Genomic DNA, 17028 nt, shown 5'->3' with positions numbered 1-17028 from the left:
GACATCAAAGGTTGGGAGCTTTTGTTCAAGGGTTTGGGTGCAACCCTTCAAAGCAGGCATGGCCTGACCTCTGGCTGGAGAAGCCCAGACCCGTCTTCAGGAATCAGAGTAATCCTGGGTGATTTTATCCCACTCCACTTCCCTAAATCTGTGGCTGCTGCTGCTCGGCGAGGGGATTAAGGGGCTGGCGGGGGATTACGTAGCCGCTGCAGCTCCCAGCGCAGAGCTCCCTCCTGGCGCAGCCGCTCCTCGGGGCACGGAGACACACTGCACCCATGGGTCCCTGCTGACAAGGGTCCCTGGTCAGTTTTTGGCCGCCTGCCCTAAGCCAGAGACCCCTGACGGCACTCGGCATCAGGAGCAACGTTCCCGGGGCAGAGGTAGCCGGGGTCACCCCGGGGCTGGGCCCCGCAGCAGCGGGGCACCCAGCCCGGCAGCATGGCGGGGGCCACGTGGGACCCTCCACAGGGCAGCAGGAAGGGCATGGAGCCCCCGCACCCCACCGGCCAGTCCCCTTGCTGATGGTTGGCAGGTGGAGGATGGGGCCCTGGGCCGTCCCGTGGATGATGCTCTGGCTCTTCTGCCTCCTGCCCTCCACCAGGGCCCAGACGAAGATCCCGCTGGAGACGTGAGTGTTCCCCTCTCTGTGGCGTGGGGTGTTCCTGGTGTGGGGTGGGTGATGCCGTGGGCATGGGTGGGTGGGAGTGCCTCCCCAGTGGTGGCAGGCACTGTGAATGCAGGCTCCTCTGATGGGCACAATCACTGCCAGGGGGGTGGTGGCTGTTCCTTATGATGGTGGTGATGACTCCTGGGAGAAGACACGAGCACGGGAGCCACAAATTCAGTTCTCAGGTCTAGCACGAGTGCAATGCCCCATTTTCCCACCTTCATCAAGCAAGGCAATGATGCTCATCTGCTTTAGTTAAGCACTTTGACATTTATTAATGCTCTGCTTAATGCACTTTGTGGCAAAAGGCAAAACAAGTTAAAGGCACGTCCATAGAACCCCACTGCTGGTGCAACTTGTAGCGATTCAGCCATGGAGGCAGATTTAAATGGCTCCAGTTTAGCAGCTCCCCAGTTTAGCAGAGCAGTTCCAGCAGATGCTGCCAGTTTGTAGCCTGACAGGGGCACCCTGGGGCTGCATAGCCCTGGTCAGAATCTGGCCTCGGAAGGTATCCCCAGGATATCCAGATTGTGCAGTGCACGGTTTGCAGCTCCAAATGTATCACTGGCGCTGATCCAGTGCACTGGTCTGGTATACTGAAGTCTGAAAAAAGGCTTTTGTGTATATATGCAGCCTGAGTAATACACACACATGTTTATTCATGTGTGTGGATGTCAGTGGATATTAGTGGTGGGAGGCTAAATAGAAGAAAGAGGCCACGGTACTTTTCCTTGCTTGTTCCTGCTCCACCTTACTACAAAGGGCTCAATAGCTCTTTCCAGAGCTCTGGAGCATAGGAACGAAAATCTAAGCCTGAACAGCCGTGTCTTGTGCTGGTGCTGCATTTGGGGCCAGGTGCTAGTGCGCACACAAGGAATTTTGATTCAACTTTCTGGCTGTGGGCTTGCGGGGCGCCTATGTGCCTGTTGGTGTGTGCAACTGGCTCCTCCGTCATGGTCACCCACCCTGTGCTGGTCTCGTCATGGTTGCTGCTGGGAAGGTCCCCACCACCAGCACAGCCCACTCCAGCAGCCTGGCAGGAGGCTAACAGCCCTCAGCAAACCCAGTTTATAGAAACTTCACCTTGTTAAGCTGATTTAGGCAAGTTAAATCCTATAAGGATTAAAAATGGCAGCACTGTGGCTGGTAAAAGTTGTTGTGGGGCAGCTTCTGTCTGCACAGGACAGCAGATTGGTCTGGAGAGAAGACAACACTGCTGTGGAGTTTCAGGAGGAGATATGGCCACTAAACCAACCAGAGCCGGCTCAAGCCCTTTCCTGAAACTGAGAAAATGTTTTGTATTCAAAAAGTGCCAATAAGACCCTTGCAGATGTGCTCACCAGTACAGCCCATGTGGTTACCAAGCATTGTGCTGACTTTATCTCAGGAAACTTTGCCATCGACTTTATTCTTGGCTGCACTATCAAGCCCTTCCTCAACAAAGTGCTTTTGATTTGGGTTGCACAAAAAAGGACACAGAGGTCATAGAGGAAAAAAAAAATCCAACCTCTTGATAATTTCAAACTGCAAAAAATAAAAATCAGCTTTCTGTGCCCAGGGTAAATACTGCGTGGAAATACCTTTAGGTCTTGAAATCTGTGGCATTAAGAAGACAGCCTGCCCTTTCTGCTGTTTTCACCACTGAATACAAGTGCGGGGATTACAGGCAGGCAATCTCTGACCAAATCCTTTTCTGATGTGTTTGTTTATAATGTGATAGCCCTTTACTACTGAGAAAAGAGTTACGTCACTTTGTATGATCTGGAATTTATTCATGTACAAGAATAAACAATAGAAAAAGAGCTTTTCTCCCCTGGTACCGAAACCAGACCAAGAGCTGAATTAGTTCCTGGTGTTTCAAATATGCTCATGACTTTAACTAAAACATAAAAGTTGGCCTTTTTGAATGAAATTTCAGTAGAAGAACACACTGGTGAGAGGACTAAAGGGAGTAAATCAGTAGAAAATGGACCTGCTCCATAGATTACACAGGGACATTTTGAGGACACAAGATATGAGGCCTTTAAACACCAGCTGGGTTCAATCACAGTTAAATGACACAAGGCCCAGTCAGCCTGTGCTGCTCCCAAAGTTGTGCCTGGCTTTGCTGCACCACCCTCAGTTCATTGACAACTTATTCACATCTTTGCAAATCTCACTCTGCTTTAATGCCAGCAGTGTGAAAATCTGCACATTCACTTACAAGCAACGCTTCTGGGGTGCAGGTTCAGCACAGAAACCACCTCCTCTTTCCTCCTGGACACTGTCCTGCTTGTAAGCTGGAGCACTGGCAGCTGTGAAGATGGTGAGGATTTGGGGCTGGCTGCTCAGCCTTTGCTTCTTGGGGTTCCAGAAACATCAGCAAATGTTGGTGGGAGACGTGAAGGTCAATATGGTATGGCCTCTTTAGGCTGTCCCTACTGCCTCACTGCATCTGATCCTGAGTTTGTGGAACCAGCAGGTTTAGGCGAAATTTCCCTGCAACCTGATGAATTGTAGATTGACCTTTTCTCTCACTTGTTTATGAAAAAAATAAGGAAACCTATTTAAACTCAGCAGGCTGCCCTTAATCTACCAGTACCCTTAGGTCACTCCCTTCCCTGACAAATAATAGCCTTTTAAATATGCAAATGCCAGCATATTTCTGTCTCTTCACTTGCCTCATCTTCAGCTTCCCTGAAATGCCACCATATATTTTTAATTACCCACTCTTCAGCCCTGACACACAGGGCTTTGGGACCTCTGTGCCCTCTCAGTCCTCTGTGCTCCATAACTTTCCAGCCAGACAGACACTGCCAGTCTCTGGTCCTCTCTCTGCTCCTCTATGCCTTTGCACCTCCTTCCTCCTCTCCTCCTCCTCTCACCCTTTGCCTCTTCCCAGGGTGAGCGGATTTTGCAGCATGGTGCCTTGCAGACCTGCTTCAAGATCAGCAGAAATATCAGCCCCCAAGTTGGAGCAGCCGCTCAGATGTGGCTGTGGGGCTGCTGCCTCAGGCAGGCTGGGAAAGCTCTCCCCAGCTGAGCATCCCACACCGAGGGCACCCATGTAGAAATCGCAAAATTACACAAGTCCTGATTTTTTTTTCTTGAATTCTGCTGTTAGTGGAAGTTTCAAGGTTGACGTACTTTGGCTTCTTTTTCCACAGCCTCAAAAGCTAAAAGATGACCTTCCCTTTTCCCGCTTTTATGAAAGCAGAGAATCCCAAGTCATCGTGGACTTTAGGACTTTTCAAACAAACAGTTCCACAAGCAGCAGGGCTGAATCTACTATGAAACTGTGTCTATATCTGGTTTCTCTCCTGGCTGATCATTGCTAAGCTCATATTGTGGACCTTTTACCTCAATAACAGCATCTTCCTGCTGAAGCTGCCCAACCACACCAGCTAATCAGAAATTGATATACAGACTCTTCTGCCCCACTCGGCTGAAGTTAATAATTGGGAAGAATAGGGGCACACACACAGCTAAAGACACAACACAAAACAGAAAGACCAGGATCACGTGCACCTCATTTTTTTTGTCAAGGAAATGAGGTAAAAATAAACCTCCCTGCTAACATTAATAACCCAAAGTCCATGTTTAGGTGCTCTCTTTCTACAGTAAAAGGTGAGGAGACTGGAGAATATGCATTAATATCAGCACAAAACATCTTATACATGAAAGTTACAAAATCAGCAGCTGCAGATGTGCATCGAGTTAAATGCTGATTCAGAGATCCACACACCTCAGGGAATGCATTAGTCACCACAACAAACAGAAAAGCTTCCCATGGGGTCCCTGTGTCTGGTTACCTCTTTTATTCTAGGCTCCCTAGCATAACTCTGATAAGGACAATGAATCCTTGTCTCCTAGAAAATACTATTTTCTTTTTTTCTGTAAGAATAAAATGAAGAGATAAAAGCTCTGGCTGTCAAAACAAAATGCAGAGCATTGCTCTGATTGAGCTCAGCTGGTGCTGGATCACACTCAGTGGTTAGAAATGAACACCTCATTGGCAATTCAGGAGTGATTAAAAAGGGCACCCACTCTTATTGTACTCCTTTTCTAGGCAGCAGAGAGAGGTACAGTTCAGAGCAGAAGCCATATGTATGATCCAAATCATCCCCTATAGCTGCCTATGTGTGTCTGTTTGCAAGAGGGGAGCCTAAACAGACTTTCCTAGGCTAAAGTTAGCTGTTTTGATTATTCCACCATTGCTGTGCTGGCTTTACTCCAGAGCTTGTCTCTGTGTTGGCATATTATTCTATCAAAAAAGTATTGCAATGCACTAGGAAATCAGGCTCTGGGGCTAAAGTCTGCTTAGGACTGGAAGAAATCTACTGGAAGCCATAGGTAAGACTCTGCACCCCATAAATAAGTAGTGTATTCTGGTAAGTGGAGCAGGCTATTTATCCCATTAAATAAATCTCTCCTAAGTGAATCCTTGTTGAAGGAACTGTATGTAGGTGGAACTGCCTAATGTGAATCATGTAACAGATTTCTGATGAAGTGTTCTGTCAATTACAAGAGCCATCTATTTTGATTTGGATGGCTCAGTGTTCAGGCTGCTCTTCAACATCCTTATGTTCTCCATGTGGTATTGCTATCATCAGTTATTTACAGCATGGCAAAAATGTGAGTGGTGGTTTACAATTATGAGGTGCATAATCTACTCTGGCATTATCGAGCTGTAGTATCTTCACTGAAAGCAGTGAATTCTTATGGCTCATTAGTCTCTGCCCCATGCAGATCTGGGAACTGAATCCAAGGGGTGAATCTTGACAATTCCTTTCAGGTCTGACACTTAATTCTCTTCAGTCTTGACACTGTCTAGCCCTTCACCCCAGGCTCTGTCTGCCAGCAATGAAGACAAATATGTGTTTGCAGAGCTATTTATTTCACTTTGCTAACAATAGAGGAAAACAGATGATACCTAAGACCAAACATACAACTTTTGTGCCTCTAAAGTTAGGTGAGATGGTTTCCACCCTCAGTCAAAATGCAGTGACCGAGACCAGCAGAACTCCATGTTTCTCCTTGCTGACTGATGTCCTGGGCAGAATGTCCAAGAGCAGCACTTGCCTCCTGCCTCACTGCTTTTCTGGCTAGCAAACTGGGGAGAAAGCATCGTCACTATCACTATAGTGGCTTAGAGATGTATATAGAGGGGGGTCATACTAGGGAAGATGGAGTTTTCCCTGTCTGAGGAAGTAAGCAGTTCTGCTGACTTCGAATTACCAACACTGATTTTCATTTTTTCCCCTTTTTAGGGTGAAGTCTTGGGCAGATGCCTTTGGTGGGGAGCTGTACTCCATCGTGACTAAGTATTCAGGCTCTCTCCTGTTGCAGAAGGTAGGTAAAAGCTGTGAAGGTTTCCCTTGGCTTTGTGTCATCTCCCCATGTAGTCCTCCAAAGTTTTCCCCTGGGGTGAAAAAAAGCAAAACACACAGGTCTCCAGCTAAATTGCAAAACCATGCAGGTTCATATCCATACCCAAAGAGTGATTCCCTGTGGCCATTCCCCTTGAACTGCAGAGGGGGATACATCTAATGCCTTTTCTTCTTTCATTAGCCACAGCCAAATGTCAGCTGAACTGTCCCATTTAAAATAAATAAATAAATTTAAGAGTACTCATCATGTTTCCCTTCTGATGATCACTTCGTGCCCTTCTACATTGACCCCTTACTCCTCCCTTCCCAAGTGCATATCAGTCCCTCTCCTCCTGCTCATTCTCCCCTCCTGCAGCTCTCCAGCTGGCACTCTTGTTTATTGCTGCTTCCTCATCTGTCTTCCTCCAGTAGCTCATCAGTTCTTTGAATTGTGCCTTTAAAACTCTTCTTTGGACAGAGTCTCTGAGGCAGACACCCTGGAAGGTGTGACCTTCCAGAGGTGCAGAGCTCTGCCTCTCTCCCCAGCCTGGCATGCCTGGCTCGGTCACCAAACAACAGGCACCACTGGGCTTAACTCTCTACCAGTATTAAAGGCTCCAAGGGCTTTAAGTAAATGTTTCCATTTGCAGCTGTAGAGAAGTTGTTGTGGTACCTTTGATTCCTGATGTCACAGAATCATAGAATAGTTTGAGTTGGAAAGGACCTTCAAAGGTCGTCTAGTCCAACTCCCTGCAATGAGCAGGGACATCTTCAACTCAATCAGATTGCTTCTCTTTTCTAAGGGACATGGTTTAGTGCCGGACTTAGGTTAATGGTTGGACTCGATGATTTGGAGGTTGTCTTCCCATCAAAATGATCCCATGATTCTTTCAGGCTCTGTGAGCTCTGCACTGTGGCAGCATGGCTGTACAGATCACAGAATCACAGAATGTTAGGGATTGGAAGGGACCTCAAGAGATCAACTAGTCCAATCCCCCTGCCAGAGCAGGAACACCTAGATGAGGTTACGCAGGAATGTGTCCAGGCAGGTTTTGAATGTCTCCCGAGGAGCAGACTCCACAACCTCCCTGGGCAGCCTGTTCCAGTGCTCTGTCACCCTCACTGAGAAGAAGTTTCTTCTCAAATTTAAGTGGAACCTCTTGTGTTCCAGTTGAACCCATTACCCCTTGTCTTACTGTTGGTTGTCACCAAGAAGAGCCTGGCTCCATCCTCGTGATACTCACCCTTTATATATTTGTAAACATTAATAAGGTCACCCCTTGGTCTCCTCTTCTCTAGACTAAAGAGACCCAGCTCCCTCAGCCTTTCCTCATAAGGGAGATGTTTCACTCCCTTAATCATCTTCGTTGCACTGCGCTGGACTCTCTCCAGCAGTTCCCTGTCCTTCTTGAACTGAAGGGCCCAGAACTGGACACAATATTCCAGGTGTGGTATCACCAGGGCAGAGTAGAGGGAAAAGAGAACCTCTCTGAACCTACTACCTCCCTTCTAATACACCACAGGATGCCACTGGCCTTCTTGGCCACAAGGGCACAGTGCTGGCTCATGGATCAGCACCTCTCAAATGCTGTTCAGGGGGCCTGGTGGCTGCTGAGTACATCTGAAGGGATGCAGTCCCCTCTCCACCTCATGTGGCTGTGATTCCTTTTCTTTACTCTTTCTCTGATTAGTCTCTTCAACACAAGCTGTACATTGCCTCTTTGGCCTTTTGGGTGTCTGATTTTTGTCTTCTGACTAGTAATAACTTTCCCCATCCCTGTATAAAAAAAGGATCTGGATATCATTTGCCTTGCCTTGCCCTTTGTTTCCCTGTTGCCACAGTCCTGCTTTCTGTCTGGAGGAAAAGAGCATCACTTTTGCTAGGCTTGGCCAAGAAAGACCTTCAGCATCCATCACAAAACTCTATACCGATCCTCAGCTCTTCTTAGGACAAATGTGCCACCATGCAATGAAAAATTATTAGCACTAGTGTAGGTATTTCATGCCCTAATCATTGAGGCAGCTGTAGTGGGATATCAATGCAGTCAAAAGTTTGGCTTTTAGAAGTTCTGATGTTGCTTCTGCATTGCCTGTTCTTCTATGGGGTTCCCAAGTGGTAGTGCCAGAGGCAAAGTGACATGCTACAGCATCTCTGGTGGGTGCTGGAGCTCCAGGAGGCAGAAGATACAAATTTGGATTATTTGATAGTTAGGTATCTGTGTCTGATGCTGTAAAGGTATTTGCTGTCCAACAGAAAGTTTACAGATACCAGTTCTTTCTGAAAATGAGAGTGTCCCCTTATTGTGTGAAGCCATACTGCAGCCACTATGTCTTCTCCTTACTGCTTCAACACAGCCAACTTGTGCTGTTTCTGTGGCGACTTCTACTAACATATTAAGAGAGTACACATTTCTTAAGGTCCAAATTATCAGTGTGACTCAGCAGAATAGGGCTTGGCTGAAAATACCAGTGTTGTAAAAGTTAACAATGGAAGTCAAGGATGGCAGATGCATCATTGAGGTGGGTATCAAGATAGATGTGCTGTGTTGGTCCTCTGGAGATGTTGTTTCATCTCCCTCTGTCCACACTATGTTTTGACTCTTGCGATTTTGAACTCTTTGGGGTAGAGGTTATATGAGACCTGTAGATGCTACTATAGTACCACTAAAAATGACAGTCATGACAACCAGACTGTAAGCAAAAACTCACGACTCTATCAGGTTTTGGTGTAATTCTCTGGAAGCAAAAACTAATTTCTGATTAAAAAGGAGCCTGAATGTAACCAAACCTTATCTAGCATTCATGTCAAGGGGAGCCAAGGCAGAGCTATATTTCTCCAGTGGTCTGACAGCCTTGTAAAATAATCACACTGGCCTGCCCCCAGTCCATGTCCCTGTGGTTTTGTTCTCGGAGAGGTGAATGTGTCTGGTTTGCTCTTGCACATGTTTGGGCCTGAATGCAGCACAGAGCCCCCTGAGTGGGGCATAGTGTCACTTGTGGCTCAGAGCAAAACTGTCCTTCAATGAGTCACTGTCACCTCTTCCAGCATGGGCTACAGATGAGCTTGATCCAAGCTTGCTCTGTCAATACTCTCCAGCAGACTCATCTCGTAAATGCATGTCCTGCTCTAACTTAAGCAGTTTAAACAGCTCAGGTTTACCTTTCACGCCTCAAGTCCTACTCCTTCAGCAATTTCATTTCATCTCATTTCCCTGGGACCATTTCTTCAGTCCTTCTGTCAGCCCCTGTTTCTTTAGCCTGGCTCAGAGATAATGGATCTGTATTAAAATGCTGGCCAGGGTCTAGGACAGCTGAGGGCAATACAGCCAGAGCAGAGGCGAAACGAAAGGCTTAGCAGGATGGAGGGCAGTAGCATCTCCCAGAGCTAAGGAAAAGAAAGCTTGAACCTGTGGCTTGCTTGATCTGTTTGCCACAGCCCTGCTGCTGCAGTTGGCCAGCTAGTGACCAAAGGCCTGGGGCCACTGACTGCAGGGGATGCCATGGTGGTTCTGGGTTTCTCAGGGCTCACCTCTGAATGACAGAAACACCAGCAGCTTCAGCAGACCCCAAACTTATTCTTTCTTCTACTATGTTAATGATGCATTATAAGCATTGCTGAGAACTACCTCCTGCTTCACTCTGTAGCTGCAGTGCTGATTGCCTTCCCCAGTGGACAGCGCTGAGAAAGGACAGCAGGGCTCAGCTCCAGCTATGTAATTACTAGAAAGTAAGACAAATAACTACATGGCAAGTAACAGACAAATTAAAGAAGTTCAGTCAAGACATTTTCCTGGGTGAAGATGAAAGAAATGTCTTTCACACTCTTAATATAGTTTCACTAGCAGTGACTAATGCAACACTGTATACTTCAATGGGCTAAATTTCTTGGAGGTGGGAACAAGAAAATATATTTGGTGACATATTTCTGTTCACAGATAGAACTAAGGACACTGAATCCTGGATATTCCACTTCTAAATTGCCACCTCCATCACTGTGGAAGAAGAATCTTAATGTGTTGTTTCTGTTGTTTTAAGGAAACACTAAAAACTGGATGAATATGAAAATATTTCATTAGATCAGAGTTAACTTTTCAAACCCTTTCAACACCAGATCCTTACAGTCAGTTCTCCCAAGCCTGTAGCCGATGCCTGTTCTGTAAATTATAATTATCTGATAACCTGAACCCTAGACTCAGGTTGTGCAGGTTAATCTTGGTCAGCTCCAAGGACCTGTGTTGACATTTGCTCTGTACTTCCAGCCATGGTGTCTGGTAATGGTACTGAAATCACAGGTACTACTCTGTTTCCCACCTTTGGGAACTCTTGCAGGGAATATTCATTAATAGCAGGAGATTTTAGGGGCAGGAATACAGATATGAAATGGTTTGCTGGATCATTTGTCAGAAAAAAAACTCAAAGAGGATCTGAGCTCAAAGATGGTGAATTCCTTGCAGCAAACTGAAACTTTGCAGAAAGTCTTTTGGGGGTTTTTTGTCTTCCCAGCTCTGGCTAGTTCCCAGAGCTGAGATGTGTGTATGGTATTAGCAGATTGCTCATGATTACTTTTACTCTAATAGCATCTACTTGTCAATGTGTCCAAAGCACATTAAAAAATAATTGAGAGGTAAAGAGCCCTGATCTTTTTAATTCAAGGGACGACGCAAGGTAACCAATGGCAGGTCACTTTGTAAAGCCTGTGTTTGCCCATGCTGGTGTTGTTTCCCCCTGCCGTCGCTGGCTTTCCCAGGAGAGATTACCCTTCTCCCCCCGAGGAGGGCCTGATTAAAGCCCAGCGTGGCAGAGATCACTAACCTCCCGACAAAACCATGACATGGAGCTAAATGGGACAGGCACCAGCTGGGATGGCAGCAGCCAGGAACCTCAGTCGGGGCGGGGGGTGGGGGGGGTGGTTGTTGCACATCTCTCTTTTGTCAGCGTGGTTACGCAAACCTTCATGTTCAACTCCTCCTCCTCCTCCCCCACCTGTCCCGGCTTCCCAGGCGCAGCAGAGGGGATGCGAGGCCTGGCGTTTTTAATCCAGTAAAACCCTCTCTGTTAATCACGCCAGGCAGAGCGAGCAGCCTGCCCGCCATGCCTGCTGCAGGCTGGATGCTGCTGCTATTTCTGTCTGACCTCCTCAGCTGGCCCCAACCTCGAGGCACTTCTTACTCCACTTGTGCTCAGCCACCCTCCTGGACAGTCAATGAAGCTTCTTGAACAAAAAGAGCTCCGCTTGCTCACCCTAAAGTCATGCAAACTTCTTCCCCACACAATTCCTTCTAATTCAAATGTGCCACTAAAGCCTCTGCCATCCCCTTACCCTTTTCACCCCCCTCATTTTGTATCAGCACAAGAAGTCCAGCCCTGGCTGAGATTGCTGCTGCAGTGCTAGTACAACATGAAGATGGAGGGGATGCACATATACTGCAGAGAGAAAGGATGATGGGGGAAACACAGCTGGTTGCCTTTGTGCTTCCACATTGTCAGGGAGATAAGTCTCCATGTTTCCTAAAATAGGTTAATTGTATTTTGTCCTTTTTGCTACATTTTTAGTCTTTCTTTCTGCCTATCTCTGTTAGCTTTGGGATTTTTTGAAATGGAGAAATAAAGGCCATTGTATCCAGTCTTGAAAGGGCAGATTTAGGGAGGCAGATTACAGTTACCCAGGTTGGGACTACTCTGAGGTTTTTAATGCCTAGATTATGTGAAACATGGTCAGAAGAAACTAGCTGTATCTAAAGCTGTCAGATCCAGATCGTCCTCATTACAGCATCTCTCCCAGCTAAGGCAGCACTAAGTAGCCATGCTTGTAATTCCTAATTTCTTGGACTTGCTTCTGTGCTGCTCTTGGCCCACAGCATGCTCACGTGTTCTGAATAAGTAATGTCATAACTGTCTAGATAACCTTCCCTTGGCAGTCTCCCACCTAAGCATTGAGTAGATCCTTCTCCTGTCAGGTTACCCTACAGATATGGTGGCACCATGGGAGACAGGACATGCATTAGCATTACATCTCTACCACTAGTGCCCCAGAGTATATATGACATAGGAGGCGATGTAATGACAGCATACAGTTCCATTCCTTTGCAGTTCCCTCTGCCTTAAGTACATGTCAGGTATGCAATGCATATAATGTGACTATGGATGTAAGCACAATGTTAATTTTAGGTTTTCAAAAGTCAGCCTTCTGCTTTTATCCCTTATTTTTAGGCACCAGGTACATTGCTGCTTTTAAAAGCCATGAGCTCATAACTGATTCAGTTGCTTTTACTTAGTCAAAATGTTTTGTGTTATGGTCAGTGATCTGCACATAACCAAATTATGGTGTAAAAAAAGAGGAAAGGCAAAGATGGGAGAAGGTGGTAAATCAGATAGTAAATCAGACCAGTTCTTTCAACACATCTGTCTTCACCAAAGACAATACCCAGCTAACAATAATACATATTCACCACTCTCCATATAAGCCTCCAGCTCAGCAGGATTTTCTGGTTTTCCTTGGGTAGAAGTACAAAGATGTGGAGCCAACTTTGAAGATCAAAGAGGTGGATGGCTTGGAGCTGGTGAAGAAGTTCTCAGAGCAGATGGAAAGCATGCTCCGCAGGAAGGTCGAAGCCGTCGAGGTATGACCGTGGGGGCTATGAGAAGGAAGTCCTCTCCTGTCAGCCCCAGAGCAGTAGACACTGGTCTTCTGCCTATACCAGGAGTGTGTGGGTGCAGGGGTTGCATGAGGACTTCCTTGCTGAACCAAATGCCTGCTGGTGCAGCTGGCTTGCTCTGAGCTTTAAGTAGATACTGGTGGGAGGATGTGGGTGTTCAGACAAGGGAATGCTGGCTTTTCCTTCAGCCCAAAGTAGGAAATAAGACAAAAACAAAGTCTAGGAATAAATATGAGGGAATGAACGTTCTTTTAGGAGAAAAGAGGTTTTGATTCTATAGCTGTTTAAAGAGGAAAAAAAAAAAAAACCTCTCACAAGTGAAAATAAAGTTCATCCTTGCATAATGCCCTCTGGACCACTGAAGACTGGTAGCTTGTTTCAGCTGTGTGTGTGGCTCAAGGGAAATTCCTGCAGCCCCTGAACATGAGCTGCAAGGAAGGTGCTTGGATTTCCAGCTGTGTACATGAGGAAGCGTGGAGGAGGTGGCAAGAGGTCTTTAGCTGCTGCTGTGTTGGAGATCAGAGCAGGTAATCGTTATGGCCCCTCTTACTTCTTGCATCTAAGGATCTATTATATTCCCTTATATTTACCCACTATGAAAAGCATATTTCTGTAGTCACAGAGCCTTGACTGTTTAAGGTGTCTAATGTGGAAAAGTCATCCAGAAACACATCATTTGAATCTCAAAGTGAAATGTGGACATATTTAGACCCAGAGCTTTGGCCCATAACATTAAATTCATAGCCAGACTTTTCCAGTGTTTGGATTGCCTTATCCTTTGTGAAGGAGAAAAAGTAGTTTTGCTGAGACTGTTGCTGATTGTGCAACTCTGAAAACATGTACATGTTTAGCTGGATTCCTTCCCAGTCCGTACCAATTGAGAATTAGTGCCCCGAAGCAACATATTGGAGAATACTAGTTGATTATATTGCCTTCCATAAATGGTAAGAGATTATAAATGGCCACAGCATTGCTGAGCCCTTTATGAACTCTAGTCATGGTCTTTGTCTTCTTTAACAATACCAGACTGAGACTCCCACAAGGCCTTTTCCTTTGATGAGGTACTGACATCAGGCTGGGTCTGAAATGCCTTTCCCATGGCTTTTTGGAAGGGTTCATGGAAAACGAAATAAAATCTCTGGCTGTTGTTTCTCTAAATGGACATATTTCTGTTTGTATATGTCCTGTGATAGCTAAGATTGCTCAGGGCTTTAGCAGGGACTCTGGAATAAGTAGGTGTGAATATACCTTCCAAGCTGTAAAGTTGTGGTGCAGAATGACAGGTCAGCAGAAAAGAGGGAAAGAGAGAAGTTTTTAGCTCTGTGACTCTGTGTTGTGGTGAAGGAGGCAGCCATGTATCTTTTCACTAAATGTATGAATGGCTGACACAGCTGGAAGAGCTTCTGGAGGGGTCTCCACAGCACCCCCTCATTTTTCTTTCTGTGTGCTTGCATTAGAGGTTGGTGGAAGCAGCAGAAGATGCAGATCTGAACCACGAGTACAACTCCTCACTGGAGGTAAGTTTATCCCCCTCAGTGACAAAATATGACACACGTCCTCAGAGAGACTAGCCAAAAAGCAGGCCTAGCAGCACCTAGCCACCTCAGGCTCCTAGGCAGGTTAGGAGTTTCTGTGTCTTCAGGACACTCAGCTTGTCCATGAACTAGTGTCACTAAGTGACTTTCTTGGCATATCCCAAGCCTAGTAACACCTAGGGGGTCAGTCCCTTTGGCTCCAGTAGGTGAAGGATTTGGGAAGATAGGGGGTGGTGTGATGTTATTTGCACTACATTTACTGCACACCAACATTGTCATTATGTGACATTTTAGCGCAAATTAGTTGGCGCTTTGTGGGTTACTTGACTGGAAAATGAGCTGAAAATTGAGTGTGTATTAGCAATGAGAAGGACACTGTTGCAAATACTCACAGCAAACCATTAATCCCAATGAGCTGAGTTTCTCACCAACTCTCTCAACAGCTCCCATCATCTTTTCTCCACCATGCAGACACCCCCTTGTCAGGACTCCCTGTTAAGTGAAAGCTTGGTGCTGTCCAAGCAATTTGAATAATTGGCTTTCTGTTAAAAACTGTAGCCAAGCTACGGGATTACTGCTGGTGAAGGGAGCTGGAGTGAAACCTCTGATGAAGGAAGTCCACAGTACAAGCAGAGTGTTTAGCAGAAGTCCAGACTATGCCTGCAAGAACACCCCTCCATGCTGGGAAAGGGTGGGAATGAAAATACTTCTTGATATCAAGCTATCTACCAGTTTCTCCTCTCCTACGTATTTATTTAAGAATTGTGTGTTACAGTCAAGCTAGTTGGGTTATCTGCATTCATGGTAAAGGTCATGGGTGAATCGAGGTACACCACCCTGTATTTGCACACACAGTTCACACCCCCTAAGCACAGTTGCTGCTTGAACATAAATTCTTAAATAACCTCTGGCCTCAGATAGAGTCAACAAAAGCATCTTAAAAACATCTGTTATCCAAGGGTGAGAAGCGTCCTGAAGATACCAAAGTTACCATAGATGCTAAAGCCCCAGTGGCCTTCACAGGGGGAAGAATGCATCATCTTTGAGCACCTTCTGCTCTATCCTTTGCTCTTGTTGAGTGCCTGCTGTTTGGTGTGACAGAGTGAGGGGATAATCCTGGCTGAATGTACATCAGGAGTTAACTCTAGCAACCTCTGACAGCTGTAGAGACAGGGCAAGTAAGGTCAGCAACCACATGCCTTGTAGCAAACTTGGAAGCCAGACCCAGGGAGACACTCCACCTCTCTGGCTAGTCACTTAAATACCCCTAAAGGACCACAGGACTCTGCCACTGTGTCTCTTTGCTCTCAGGTGGCTCTTCTGCTGCTGGTTATGACCATGCTTTCAGTTACATAGGCATCTGAAAACAAGAAATAGGGCAGAAAACATCATCTGGGGAGCCTGATGCTTTTCAATTGGCAATGGCTCTTGTTTGCTGCTCATCTTGATCCTATTTGAAGTCTGCATTCTCCAGATGTCCTTTTTTATGTTTTAAAGAGTGGTTTGTTGTTGGTTTTTGGGTGTGGTGGTTTTTGTTGGGGTTTTTTGTTTGTTTGTTTGGTGGTGGTGGGGGTTTTGGTGGTTTTTATTTGTTTGCTTGTTTTGTGTTTTGTTTTTCCAGGCAGTACTGGTAATAGTCTGTGTTATTCTCTTATTGCCTTTCTCTTTTCCATTGTCCTCATCAACAGTTTGATTACTACAACTCTCTACTGATTAATGACAAAGATGAAAATGACAATTATGTTGAGCTTGGAGATGAATTCATTTTGGAGCCAAACGAACATTTCAACAACCTGCTGGTGAACACAACATACAGTGATATCCAGCTCCCCACCAATGTCTACAACAAAGGTAAGGGCCTGTACTGGCCTCTACTTTCTCACTACTAATAGGTTGCTGTGGAAACTACCAGTAATAATACTGGGGAAAAAAAAAAGGATGGGAACAGGAGAAAAAAAAAACACCTGACAGAAAAAAGGGCTGAAAAGATACTGCTCCAAGGCACAGTCATGTCTGTGCTGCAGTCCCTCACTGTGACAGGGCTTAGGTATAATTTGCTCTTGGAAGACCTTTCATGATGGACAGTCCTCCATCTTAGGCAGGCAGTATAGTCTCTTAGGGTTCACCTGCCCAATCAAAGATGGTGTGAAAACAAACTGTGCTGTGAATTTATTGGCAATGGTTACTCTTTACAAAGGGCCAGATCTATCAATGTCTCTAGGTGTCAAGTATCTCATTGATTTCAGCTGAGAATTTAGACACAAATAGCTTTGTATTATGAGGCACTGACACCTCTCAGGGACACTCCTAATCCCCAGTGAATATAGAGAACTGGGAGTAATTCACAGCTGCTACTGGGACATGACTGTTCTGGGCTGTTTTCCATTTTCGGCAAACCTTTGGCAGTTTGGCAGCTCCAGGAGCCCAGGGAGGCACTGAGGCTCACATGGCCTCATCTATGCCTCGATGTCCTCTCCCCCTGCACAATCACACCATTCCAGTTACATATCAGAAACTAGTCCAGGCTGGTCAGCACACTACCAAATCTGCAGGTTGAGACGCCAGTTGTGATTGTTCTAAGTTTATTGTTCTTTTTGGCCAACAATCAAAGCTGCCTGAACTGGGTCCCTCCTTGCCTCCCCATCAACTATTCCCCTTGCATAATTTTGGGCAAGCATACAGCAGCACACAGAAAGAGGTGGCCACATGGCTGCTGTCAGAGGCAGCAGAGAGGCACTGCCCAGCTGCCTGATTTCTTGCATGTACAGCTCAACACAAACCATCCAGCTGCTCTGGCTATGGCTGGAGGATGAACAGAAGAT

General features: G+C 46.1%; 1 protein-coding gene across 7 annotated transcripts in view; it reads left to right on the top strand.

Moving 5' to 3' along the window:
* The first annotated feature begins 211 nt into the window (after positions 1-211).
* CACNA2D4 (calcium voltage-gated channel auxiliary subunit alpha2delta 4) overlaps positions 212-17028 on the top strand; it is a 129756-nt gene continuing 112939 nt past the window's right edge. For 3 of the 7 annotated variants that reach the window (XR_010467226.1, XR_010467225.1, XM_065036203.1), the window contains exons 1-5: positions 213-628; positions 5917-5998; positions 12519-12635; positions 14129-14188; positions 15895-16057. Coding sequence is in view for 3 of the 7 variants with exons in the window: in XM_065036203.1 (XP_064892275.1) it covers positions 522-628; positions 5917-5998; positions 12519-12635; positions 14129-14188; positions 15895-16057 (529 nt within the window). In the remaining 4 variants the exon portion in view is untranslated. Of the gene's footprint in view, positions 629-5916; positions 5999-12518; positions 12636-14128; positions 14189-15894; positions 16058-17028 lie in introns of all 7 variants that reach the window. The other 4 variants (XM_021284716.2, XM_065036198.1, XR_010467227.1 and 1 more) reach the window with 2 other exon arrangements.

The sequence above is a fragment of the Columba livia genome, chromosome 1 (assembly GCF_036013475.1).
Source record: "Columba livia isolate bColLiv1 breed racing homer chromosome 1, bColLiv1.pat.W.v2, whole genome shotgun sequence".
Classification (NCBI taxonomy): Eukaryota; Metazoa; Chordata; class Aves; order Columbiformes; family Columbidae; genus Columba; species Columba livia.
The sequence above is the reverse complement of the archived record's forward strand: the minus strand, read 5'-3'. Positions and strand labels throughout refer to the sequence as shown.